Source organism: Vidua chalybeata, chromosome 3 (genome assembly GCF_026979565.1).
Source record: "Vidua chalybeata isolate OUT-0048 chromosome 3, bVidCha1 merged haplotype, whole genome shotgun sequence".
NCBI lineage: Eukaryota > Metazoa > Chordata > Aves > Passeriformes > Viduidae > Vidua > Vidua chalybeata.
The window spans coordinates 82,463,681-82,474,422 of record NC_071532.1 but is presented as its reverse complement, the minus strand read 5'-3'; the positions used below and the strand labels follow the sequence as shown (position 1 = coordinate 82,474,422).

General features: G+C 38.7%; 1 protein-coding gene across 3 annotated transcripts in view; it reads right to left on the bottom strand.

Annotated features, from left to right (window-relative positions):
* Window positions 1-1,638: 1,638 nt before the first annotated feature.
* FILIP1 (filamin A interacting protein 1) overlaps window positions 1,639-10,742 on the bottom strand; it is a 59,734-nt gene continuing 50,630 nt past the window's right edge. Inside the window, exons 5-6 of one of the 3 annotated variants that reach the window (XM_053936926.1) lie at window positions 10,091-10,314; window positions 1,639-2,427 (exon numbers count right to left, since the gene is read on the bottom strand). In XM_053936926.1, coding sequence (XP_053792901.1) covers window positions 10,108-10,314 — 207 coding nt within the window. In that variant the 3' untranslated portion in view covers window positions 1,639-2,427; window positions 10,091-10,107. Of the gene's footprint in view, window positions 2,428-6,121; window positions 6,478-10,090; window positions 10,315-10,742 lie in introns of those variants that run through there. The other 2 variants (XM_053936927.1, XM_053936925.1) reach the window with 2 other exon arrangements.

Below are 10,742 nucleotides of genomic sequence, written 5' to 3'. Positions count from 1 at the left end.
AGCACTTCGTTTTGATTCCTCAGTATGGCTGTATTAGTAAACTCTTCACAATGGAGATCAACTTCACAAAAGTTCATACAGGTCCCAGAATATCCTGCTTCTCTAGCGTGTCAGCATTTGCTGCAGAATTGACTATGCAGCCATGTGATATTCCAGCTTCAAAGATGGACCAACCTAACCATCCCAGTGGGATGCTGCATTAATCCAGTCTTTCTGGTATCTCACAGCACATCTCCTGCAAGCAACAGTTTTCCTTTCCAAAAAAAAAGTAATTTCTCCCAGTAGCTTCTGCAGTTAAAAATCTGCAGTATTTTAAGTATGTGTCAACGACTTAGATTAAAAATCATTGGTTATGAAATGTAGAAGAAAAAAAGACCCTGCCTGGATGTTATGTTATTGGCATATATTGTCTGTTGTACAAAAAAAAACCCCACTCCTTAAAAAAAATGGTGTACCAGCTAAGTATAAGCTATACCAACAAAATTACTCTTCTGCCAGGATAACCAGCACTTCGTTTTGATTCCTCAGTATGGCTGTATTAGTAAACTCTTCACAATGGAGATCAACTTCACAAAAGTTCATACAGGTCCCAGAATATCCTGCTTCTCTAGCGTGTCAGCATTTGCTGCAGAATTGACTATGCAGCCATGTGATATTCCAGCTTCAAAGATGGACCAACCTAACCATCCCAGTGGGATGCTGCATTAATCCAGTCTTTCTGGTATCTCACAGCACATCTCCTGCAAGCAACAGTTTTCCTTTCCAAAAAAAAAGTAATTTCTCCCAGTAGCTTCTGCAGTTAAAAATCTGCAGTATTTTAAGTATGTGTCAACGACTTAGATTAAAAATCATTGGTTATGAAATGTAGAAGAAAAAAAGACCCTGCCTGGATTGCATGTAGCTTTATTTATCATTCAATCAAAAATCACCCTAAGTATAGCTGCCACAGAACTCTCTGGATGCTGTTTGAGAAGCTACAGCCACCAGTGTAAAAGGGGCTCCTCAGCGTGTGCCAGAGTGCCTGGTGTCTAGTCCAGGTGTTGGTCCAGGACCAAAGATTCTGACAGTACCAGTCAAACATCCCTGCCTGTGCTGTGAAAGCACAAGGTTAGAAACAATTACGTCATTAAGGGCTTGATGATTGATCATCTCTGTATCTTAACTTCTGAGCCTACAAGAAAGATGGAGAGAGTTGCACGGGCATGTTGGACAAGGAGGAATGGTTTCAAACTGAAAGCCAGTAGGTTTACATTAGATACTAGGAAGAAATTCTTCACTTTGAGGGTGGTGAGATACTGGAACAAAATGCCCAGATAAGCTGTTGAGCAGCTTTCCTGAAGTGTTCAAGGCCAGGTTGGATGGGGCTTTGAGAAACTTGATCCAGTGGAAGGTGTCCCTGCCCATGGCAGGGGGATTGGAACTACACAATCTTTAAGGGCCTTCCAACCCAAACCATTCTATGATTTTGTGAATCAGCTTCACCCTGTACATCACTGTGGCACTGTATGAGACACCAGTCAGAAAAAGGAACTTCCTAACCCATATTCTGTCCCCATAAACAAATATATAGATGAGCACTGCCAACCATAAGAAACTGGAGTTGAAATGCAAACACCTGATTACATTTGCATAGTTGTGAAAATTTATTAGTTACAGTGTAATGAAAATCAACTTTTTTGGTACAGGCAGAATAAAAACATACTTTATATAGAAAAAAATCACAGCTTTAAAAACTGACTTACATAGTTTTAAATGAGTAAATTTGGTTGTATTTCAAGGCATTGGACTTTAATACTTAATTTTATGCCAAACCATCACACAGTGCAAGAAATATTCTACAACAAATTCCATACAGCAGTCTTCAGAGTATTTAGTCTCACAGAATCTCATGGTGGCAAAAAAACGTACTGAATACTTTTCCATTTAAACAGAAAACATTGCTGAAGTTATATTTTTCTTTCTTCACATACTCTCTATAACAAAAATATCAAATTGCAAATTTGACAGTGTATTCTACAAATAAATGTGTCATAAGCAACTTTGGCACAGCTACTTTACAAAGTGTATTATAAAAATAAATTATATGGTAAATATCAAACAAAATCAAGCACGTGCCTCAGGCTTTGCAATTAAGAGTGAAATTCAGCTGGCAGAAAGACTGCTGCTCTCTCTCTGATTAGATATTTTTAAAATACCAGCAAGGCCATTGGTTTTTAAAGCTCTACCAAGAAAAAAAAAATATATATAAAACCTAATGGAAGCACTAATACTTCCACAAATAATCAGTAGCACAAGTGACCCTGGTGTTGATGGCAGAGAGCTTCTACAGTGGTCCATCCACAGGCATGGAGGGTAGTGCACCCAGAGAGCTCTAGCAGGCGGTAACTCATCTAGAGTTCACGCGTAACTGGTGAATGATGACACTCTCTAAAAGAAAAGAGAGCAAAACATTCGGGTTTATGAAACTACAAACGCATTGCAGCTTACTTGAAAGAACAATTACAATGGCAGTGCAAGGCATTTTCTAAAAACGTCTCACAAACTCACTCTCACATCACTGCTTGATAAACTGTCCTGGCTAATGCTACAAAGGGAAACTAAATTAGCACCTGTCGAGGGCTCAGAGAGCCTTGGCTTCCACTTCAACGTCAAGACCGTCATTTGGTTGTCCATAGGGAAAAAGGAGTAGTACAGTTGAATGGATTAAAGCAGAGGGACACCAAAGTTCCAGTTCCACATCCAAACTAGGTAGAGAAAGACTTGGAGTTGGGCATCTAGTATCTTGTCTAAGCAACTTCATCATGAATCTGGTGGCAATTCATAAATAGGGATGAGGAAGAGGTATGGGGTCATTTCTCATTTTTTTAAATTTAAACTTGGTTTAGAAACCTATGCTGTGTATATTCAGCAAGTCTTCCTGAATTTTGCAACTGACCTTAATGGGGATAAATTTCAGCCACAGCCACATTCAAAACTACATGTTGGCATTTTCTTTAAAAGGCTGGATTTAATTCTTCCCTGTCTGTAGTACCACAGGTCCCTGCCCCTGATTAATCCCTGAGCTCTGCTGAAGTACTAACGGCCTGGTCTTCTGTCTTCTACCTATGTATACAGCTCTTACAGGCAACTTTGTTAATATAAGAATTTAACTGTCAATTAACATTCTTCTCTGAAAACGAGTATTTTATGCATTTAAAATAATGTAACTGTACCAATACTAATTAAAGCATACAGTTATACATTTTCAGAAATATTCATCTTAATTGAAATAACTTCCTTTCTTACTAGTCTGAAGATTTTTCAAAATTTACGGGACCCAAGAAATGACACTATTGATATAATTTTTGCCTTTTACATTTTTACTGACTTCTGCCTATATCTGCTTCCTAACCATTAGCAAGGTGTTTCATGAAGTTGCATTCTAAGAAGAAAGAAAAATAAAAATATTTTCCATGTACTCTTACTGCCAGAACTTTGCCACTAGATGGCAGACGCCAGTGCTGCTTTTCATACGTGGTGAAGCAAGAGCAGGGTTGAGGCAACGTCCAATAAAATACGTTAAGGCCAATGAAATAATAGAATGTCCCGAATTGAAGTATTTATTTTCCATCAAATTTATCAATAACAAATTATTTTCAACAAGAAATGTACACCAGCTCCACCACATTTGAGCAGTTAATGTGAAAGAACCACAAACTTATTGCATGATTTTACCGTACAGCCAGTGCTGTTCTAACTTGAAGCTCTTGTGGAATATGATGTTAAAAGCTACATTTACAAATTATTTCCTTAATATTAAAAATACTATTTTTCAAATAAAAATTGTTTTCTTAATAGTCACTGTGCATTTAATAACGAGTTTAGACAAAATTCTAAAAAAATGGGCAGCAGAAAAATATCATGCTCCTTGTTAAGGCTCAGTCACTGAATAACAGCAAAACTACAGTTGGTGTTTGAATCAGAGACCTTTCTCCTACAGACCTAAACAGCAGCAATGCAGAAAAGAGTAGAAGAAAAAATAATTTTTTAAAAAGTCAAATAATTTCCACTGATATTTATCTTTCATTCATTTCTCACACACCTAGAGAACACACACTCTAAGTTTGTCTCAGTGGTTTCTATTTGAGATCCTTACATATTGATTTGTATGTATGAATATATGTATTATGTGCACACACACACGTGTAGTTACTAAAAGAGGCATCTGAACGTTACTAAGCTAAGATTAGAGTAGGGCCAATTTTATGAGAGTTCTTTTGGGCCACCCTCTGTAGGAATATGACTATATTTGAAAGATATGATTAAATAATTTTTTTTTAGGGTTCCAGATTGGAATATTTCAAGGAGCTAAATATTCACTTAAACCAAACAATTTATTTTAATGACAGAAAAAGAAAATGAAGTTAATGTAAACAGCTAATTCTGCTTTCAGTTCCACTGATGTAAAGCAGAACTTCTTGAGGAAGTACATCAGGATACCAGTTCATATAATGAGGCACATCAAGTGACATTTTAACATATAAAGTTTAATTTCTCCTTACAATATATACATGTATCACCAGATAATACAAAAATGAATGAACCACAGACAATGCACACCCAAACAACAGAAGAGAACCATACATCAGTATTTCTGTTTTTAAAATCCCAAGGAGAGGGTTTTTTTTTTTTTTTTTGTTTAGAGAACCATTCACACCTGAGTGTTTCATACCTGAGAGCTGATAGCTCTGCACATGACAGTAGTTAACCCTGTTTACATTTTAAGGAAAAAAAAGCCAAGGTAAGAGCAATGTGTAGGGAGTAAGATTCAAAGTAAAGTTAATATCTATAATGAGAAATACTGCACATAATTTTGCCCAAGAGAGCTCAAGCAAAATAAAGAGAAAGAGGATAACTCACACTGACAGAGGGGAGAAAACCATTCCCCTACATGAAAACAAGTTCAAAAGATGAGCTCACAAAAACTCCTGCCAGCAACTCAAAAAGTTCAAAGCAACTCAATTAAATTGGCCACTGATGTGTGATGGGAACATATAATTGGTCTGAATATTGTCCTGACTATTGCAGCTTATGCCAAGTACCTGAAACCCAGCAGGATAGTAGCTTACTCTATCTAAAGACCTGCTCTTCCACATCTGATCAGAATTACTAAATATTAATTTAGTAATTAATAACATTACTGAATATTCATGTAAATATTGAGCATATTTTAGAATCTGCATGGCACATTTCAAGCAGTGACATATGACTTGGCATCCCGTTGGCATGGATCAACATATTAATGTGGCTTTAGAGAGTACTCCCACAGTGGCAATTACTATGTGCTGTAAGTGGTTTGAGGTTTAAACACAGTGACATGCACTCTATGGGTATATTACAAAGAGTCACAAAGTGTTTGGGTTTTGAAAAATCACACTAATGGGTGTCACAAAAGGAAAAAAGGTGAGCAAAGTAAATCAAAATCTCTATTTTTCTTCTACCATTTGCTTAGGATGTTTACTGTTCTGAGAGAAATCCCTCTAGGCATTACAGTTGAAGCTCTGTGCTTCTTCTTTTTCAGTCACACCTACTCAAATATATTTATCCACTAATGACTACATTAGCAATACCCCTATGTAGCAGTAAGTCTGGCAATGGGATCTAACTCAGGGAACACAGTAGAAAACTTGTTACAAACCAGACTTAAAATCAGAGAGATCATCTGGAGAACTGAGGGTGCACCTCATGTGTGCTGCTCATGAATGGGCTGGCACTTTCCCTGCTATTCACCCTCTCCACCTTACTGCTGGTGCTAAGCCATGTATTACTACTGCTGGGCTTGAGTTATCACAACTGCTTATATGGCCATGTCACCAGCCAAAACAGGGCTTCTCTCCAGCTGACACTGAATATGACTAAAAGTACAAAGATTAAACAGTCATCTTAGTTTCTGACAAAGCATTGTAACTATCATTATGATTCTGAGTGCATTATTTTGCTACTGAAATTGTTCCACTTCATTACAAAAACAAAACAAAAAAAAAAAAAAAAACCAAAAAAAAAAAAAAAAAAAAAACACCCAAACAAAATGACAGAAAAAAGTTAAGAGGGAGAAAGCATGAGGATGAGTGACTCCAAATGATCATTTAGGAAGGCTTAGTTTATTATGCACTATAATCCAGTAATGGAGAATACACGTATGCCCTGTAAATCCCTAATATTATCCTTTGGATTGATGTGTCAGAGTTTGATTCTTTGGTGCCTAGTAAAATCTGAGGTCTGAACAAAGCTTGTCCGTGTGGCATTTGTGACATCACTGTTGTGTTCACTCTTTGATGCTGTATGAAGGTGAGCTCATGCCCTGCTCTTCCACACAGTGAGGCATTGTGGTCTTGCTCCTCTTCTCTGCCGTCCTTTTCATTAAACTGGAAAAACTTCTTATTCTGGAGATCCCTATCGCTCTGTCAGGTTTGCATGAAATTGGCTGGTTGTTCAATGCTATTCATTAGGGAAGGAGAGATGGAAGGATGGATGAACACAGACACTTGATCTGGTAAGCCTCCTTTTCAACCAGGCCAGGCTCAAAGGCAGCCTTTGGAACAGGGACACACATTTGGGGGGGCCTCCTTCCTAGTTCAATATCCTGACCCCTCAACCACTCCCTCTTTTCTGCTCAGTGAATACTGAAGCACTCCATGCAGAACAGCACAGCCTTTCCAGGAGGGAATGAGAATGCCACCTTCTTCCTCCTCAGCTGTCAGTGCCACTAGTGAACCTGCCTGCAGCTGATGTGGGTTTGAGTCTCCTCAGATACTGTCTCCTACCTTTGAAAAAAGGTTTCAGTCAAAAGCTTTTGAAAATAAGCAGCACTACCCCTGCGTTTGTGTGGTATTTGATCTATTAGAAGACACTCATGATCCTGCAGTCACTTTAAAACGCCAACTGGTTTCCTGTGCCCTCCTTCTTTCTTTTTCTGGCCTGTGAGCCTGGCACTAAGTTACATTAAACCCAGCCTTTATGCTTTTTTTTTTGCCAGATTCCTTTTAATTCAGATCAGTTCCCCAGTTAAACACTTGCACCAGCTCAAAGGACAACCACATAGTCAGTGAGTACTTTCTTGGCTGGAGGTGACAAAGACAGGACTACAGTTTTTCAGTCCAGTGTGGAGTTATATCCTGATTTAAGTGACCATGAAATTATGGCTTGACTTAAAAGCCTCAGAGGAAGTCAAGAATTAGGGATCTCAGTGAGGTACAGTGGCTGCAGTGCTACATTTAAGTTGTAACAGAAACACTGACTAGATAAGGTCTGTGGAAGAACATCAGGATGATCTTCAGGATGCCTCTTGGGCTTAGGCATTGTTTTTAGATTTGGTTGTTTAAATTGTCTTTTGGAGCTGACATACTGAATGGAGAATCTTACTATAGTCACTAAACATAACTGTCTTCAGATTCAGAGGAAATTTCAGTGTAATACAAATAGTTAGGCTTGAACTTTTAAGACTTCTGAACTATATGCTTTCTTTTCATCTTACCCTTCTTCTACCTTCAGGAAACAAGAATATTAGGTCAATTAAAACAGATGTCAAAAGTTTTGAGTATAGCAAAATACCTGGTTTTAGCTAACAGTTTAACCAGCTGCCTGATTCCAATTCTTTAGACTTCTACTGCAGAGCAAAAGTCTGGTTTTGTTGTGCAGCCCCTGGGGAAAAATAACAGGATCCTAAGTCTGACCTCTCTGGAATTTCTGAAGTCTGTCTCATCTAATCCTACTGACTCTCCAGGAGCAACTCCTGCCTGCAATTCTGGCTCTAGCTGTGCCAATCTGTGTGCCCTAGATTTCAGGTACTGTGAGACTGGCTTGTTTCTTCAGATGAATTAGTTTCTTAGACTTCAAACAAAAACCACAGGCACACATAGAACATTGAGTATGGCAACAGTTAACTAAGGAACTAAGTTTTTTTTGACACAAGGAAGGCTTAAAGGCAGCTGTATCAAGCTACATTAGCTTGGGGATCATGTTTGCAGTATTATTTGACTGTTTTGACCTTACAACTTCCTTCAGTAACAGTATTTAAAGTGAATATGCAGAAAAAAGACCTTTTTCTCCTTTCAATATCTGTTAAAAAGTCTGTGTTACAAAAAGAACAGTAAGATCTCAGCAACATTTTATTGACATACTGAGGCTTTTAAGTGATAAGAATTCCTTGAGCGGATCTGATGTATTTCTGACATATTAACTCACATGGCTTGCTAATTCCAGTTTCCAAGTTTTATCTGAAGTGCTGGGAATATGCGTTATGAAATAATGCTACTAATACTAATCTGATTTTTGAATGTCGTAGGAACTAGAACCTTAAAATTAACAGGCATTTTAGGTGCTACACATGTAAAAAAACAAAACCTACTTTTTTTTTGTGTGGCGAAGAAAAAATGCCCTTTATGTGAATAATAAAATGCCAGCTTTACAATGGGATAATTGTCATATCTGGATCTGAAATTGGACAGCAATGCAAAGCAGATGGAAAATTAAACATTACTTGGATTGAATATAGTTTTGTTGACCTTCGGTGACAGAGTTCTTCCATCAAATATCCTCTCCCAGGCCAAATTTCGTATTTCACCCACCAGTGCATTTTCCTTTCTGTGAATTTTATTTACAATTTACTGGTGGTCTGACCACCTTGCTTTCTGTTTTAACCGCTGGGCCCTTCACAGCTTGCTGAGGTGGTTGAAGCATTATGCAGCTTTAAACCCATCATTTATTGGTCTGGTCAGCTTCATTTCTTTTGGTTGTGACTTTCTTCTGTGAAAATTGATCGCTTAATGGAAATGTGCTTTAATAACGCTACTGTTATTAAATAAACAATCTTAACAATCATCAGCATCCACACTATTTCCATGCTGGAAAAATTCCTTAAAACATGCTTAAAAAAATGCAAACATAACAGATGAGGAAATCACAAAGAGGGAAGGAAAAACGATGAATCACCATGATATTGTAAGGCGGTCTGCATTTTATGACAAAATATTTTAAAACAACAGAAAACTGAGGGTAATTTCCTTACCAAACCCTCTCTCTTTCACTATCTGTACCTGAGCTGTGCCTTTAGATAGCAATTCCTGCCACCAGCAGGCTGTGCTGACTTACCCTCTAAGACATAAGGATGCTTGGCAAGTAAGGTTTAAATATAAGACCCAACCAGGAAAACTGAAAACCTAGTCAGGTCAATGGAATGAGTTGCTTCATAGCCTTTAGTGGTCTTTGGAGCAGGCACAAATGAACTGTATTGATTTTTGCCAGATAGTGTTTCTTAAGCTTTTGCTGAAGACTAAACACCTTCTGGCTCACAAGCCTTCATCTGAGCCCTGAGCTAGTATTCCAGTGTGTGTAAGTCAGGGACCTGGTTCTAAGTGTTGTCTACAAGTGTTGCCTCTCTCTGGAAGAATTAAATTGCTGCCAAACATTGTGCAACATCCCTATGCCCCTGAATTTAGACAGTTATCTTGAGAAAGCAGCTCACCACTGAGAAATGGTGATTTTGATTGGAGGTTCCTAGACAGAAGGCCACATGGTCACATGGTGCCCATCCTTCCTCTCTTCCTCTCCCACACATGAGGTACTGGCTTTCATTAAAACAGGACCTCAAGTGTGCTTGGCAAGTCTTCTGGCATTGCTTCCCTAGGCCGTGTGGCATTTCAACAGTGTGATCAAGGCAGGAAGGAAAGTAGACATGCAGCAGCAAAGGTGGAAAGTGATCCGTTAAGGTGGAAAACAATCTAGTAAAAGTGACCAAACCTCCTTTGATCTACTAAAAGGTGACCAAGTCTATCATTAAGAATTCCTGAACTAGATGAATAACCTAGTGCAATTACCTCATTCTCACTTCCTAGACAGAAAACCTTCCTGGCATAAAATTGCCTTTTTGACAGCTTTTCTTTTTTTTTTTTTAAGTTGAGTAAGAAAACAAAAGGATTTTGTTATTTAAGTAGTCAATGCACACACTTATTAGTTTGTTGTTAAGTGACAGCTGCTAGTACAGGCAAACGTGAACAACTACACAGACAGGGGGGCTGACTTCCATAGCAGCAGTAAAACCTGCAAAACGTACCCCCTGAGCCACTGCCATCAGCCCTGACCCCCGCCCAGGGAGGCAGAGCTGCTGGCTGAAGATTTCTTCAGTTCTATTTTCATAGACTGAGTCTCAGCACGAGGCTCGAATTTTGTCACATTTCCTGCTCCTGGGGCTGCCACTACTGGCTTTCCTGCTTTCATACCTTTTGACACAGGAATTCGGGTGGGTGTAGGTCTCGGGGATAACCCATCCTGTCCTGTCTGCAAAACAAAGAGACAGAGAAAAATGCCACGAATGAAGGACTTCTTCTCACACATGCTCATCTTATACTTTTCTTTGGTTCTTCATTTACATTTCAAACAACAATACCCCAAATCACACCTATTAGCAAAGTAATATTCACACTTGGAATCTGCCCATGGCACATACTGCTAGAATAGGGCCAAAGGCACAGTTGCAATCAAACGAGTTTCCCAGAGGTGAGGTGCAGTGTTTTGAATCAAGATGTCACAAGGATGGGAATTTGTGCAAATCTCCCATTCTCCAGCATGACAAAGTGCAGGATGGCCTTAGAGGCAACTACAACATTGGCTTGGCTGTCAGGACAGGTAAAATATTAGCATCTTGCTAACAGATGAGCACAGACACTAGGACAGGTCTTCAAAACAGCATAGTCAGGTGAGGCTAA